Raw genomic sequence first — 1,681 nt, forward strand, 5'->3', positions numbered from 1 at the left:
GATCCAAGTCCCTTGCCTCGAAGACCGTTTGGTACACAGACGCTCCGCTCAGGATCAAAATCCGAAAAAGCGAGCCATCGAGGAAGGTTCCTTGTGCAGAGATTGGAATTGAGTAATCTATGAGAGAGATGTCTCATGGCTGAGTTCTCCCGATTGAAAAAAACGATTCCCTGGACGTTGCTGACACCGTCAGTCGGGTCTTCGACATGGAACAAAATATATTGGGGATATCCGACAGAAGTCGACAGTACAGACTTCCACTTGAAGTCACTCGGCCGGGGAGCAATTAGAGGAACCATCCCATGGTCTTCTTAACGCCATGATCGTCGGGTAGACTCAAAGCCCATTTTCGGAAGCCAGTAAAAATCACGCATGACATCACGATGATGACTCCGCCGATGGTGTACTGGTCTGGAATCTCATTGAAAAAGATCACTTGCCACATGAAGACCGCCACGATGTCGACCGTGGCTCGCATCACCGAGACGGGTCCAGCTTGCTCGCATCGCAGCGATAGCGTCAGCATGAGCTGACCCGAAAAACTCAATAAAGCCAAGGCCAGCAGGAGTACCGCGTCCAAATCGTTCCTAGGCATGATGATAGTCCCTTGGAATAAGAACAGCCCGCAGACTGACAAGACCAGAGCTATCCAGCCGAAATTGAACATGATCACGTAAGGATCCAATTCTTTTAGTTTCCGAAGAAGCACGATGACTGTAGCAGCGAAAACGCACGACGAAAGCGCTGAGAGCAGGCCGTACAGTCGTTCCTTGTTTTCTCCGAATACTATAGCAGCGTAGTCTTCTCCGCCGAACAGCATGGGCAGCTTGCTGATGAGAGCAATTCCAATCACGGTGAGAAAACACATCAATATCTGGGAGACAGAGCAGGCCTCGCGGAGGAAGAGTCTCGCCAGAAGGGCAACGAAGAGCGGCGACGAGAATATTATTGTCGATGCATCCCCTAGAGGAATTTTCTGGAACGCATAGAATCGCAACATGAGGCTCACAGCCCCCGAAACCGCGCGCAAGCAGAGCATCCCTCGAAATCCGGGACGTCCAAAGAGTTTTTCACCCCTACATGAAGCTATCGGTAGCGAAAGCAGAAGGATACCCGAGAAACGAACAGCTGCCAGCTGCGATACATGCATGTAATGCAATCGTTTGACGAAAACCGAGCATATCGAAAATATCAGCGCTGACAGCGAAGCGTAGAACAAGCCTCTCCACAGAGCGCGAAGAGAGTTATCCTTCGGAGATCGGTTCCCTTCCACGTTCTTCGGGTCGTTTTGCATGATTTCGTCCTCGCGGTGGCTCGCGGTCGTTCGCGAGAATCCTTTCGGTATGACGAACATCTCAGTCGAGATGACCTTGCACGTGACTTCATTCGGGAGCATTCGAGCAGCTGGGATGAAAATATCTTCCCTCGTCCGGAGCTATTCCCTGGAATCGTGAATCGATCATGAGTTCGATGTCACGGACATCGTGGCACCACACGGACACCTATCGCGCCTTGGACTTCCTCCAAACTCAGGCCTGGATATCTGTTGATGCCTGGGCTGAAAGCAATGCTCTATCCCGATCGAGAGAGGATGGAATGCTCTTTCTCCACAAATGATCGGTCCCTTCCCCGTGAGCGTTATGGGTCATATATACTCTTCGAGCTGTTGCGATCGATACGA

At 51.1% G+C, this 1,681-nt stretch overlaps 1 protein-coding gene across 1 annotated transcript; it reads right to left on the reverse strand.

Annotated features, from left to right (window-relative positions):
* Positions 1–286: 286 nt before the first annotated feature.
* On the reverse strand, positions 287–1,354 carry LOC100903480 (solute carrier family 35 member G1-like). The gene has a single exon (XM_003747352.1). It carries the CDS (start codon positions 1,352–1,354, stop codon positions 287–289), a length of 1,068 nt encoding a protein of 355 aa, XP_003747400.1.
* Positions 1,355–1,681: the final 327 nt, after the last annotated feature.

The sequence above is a fragment of the Galendromus occidentalis genome, unplaced genomic scaffold (genome assembly GCF_000255335.2).
Source record: "Galendromus occidentalis unplaced genomic scaffold, Mocc_1.1 scf7180000077516, whole genome shotgun sequence".
Taxonomy (NCBI): domain Eukaryota; kingdom Metazoa; phylum Arthropoda; class Arachnida; order Mesostigmata; family Phytoseiidae; genus Galendromus; species Galendromus occidentalis.

Bases quoted from the DNA above. Each gene is read 5' to 3' on its own strand.
- LOC100903480 (XM_003747352.1), bottom strand. From the start codon at position 1,354: ATGTTCGTCATACCGAAAGGATTCTCGCGAACGACCGCGAGCCACCGC.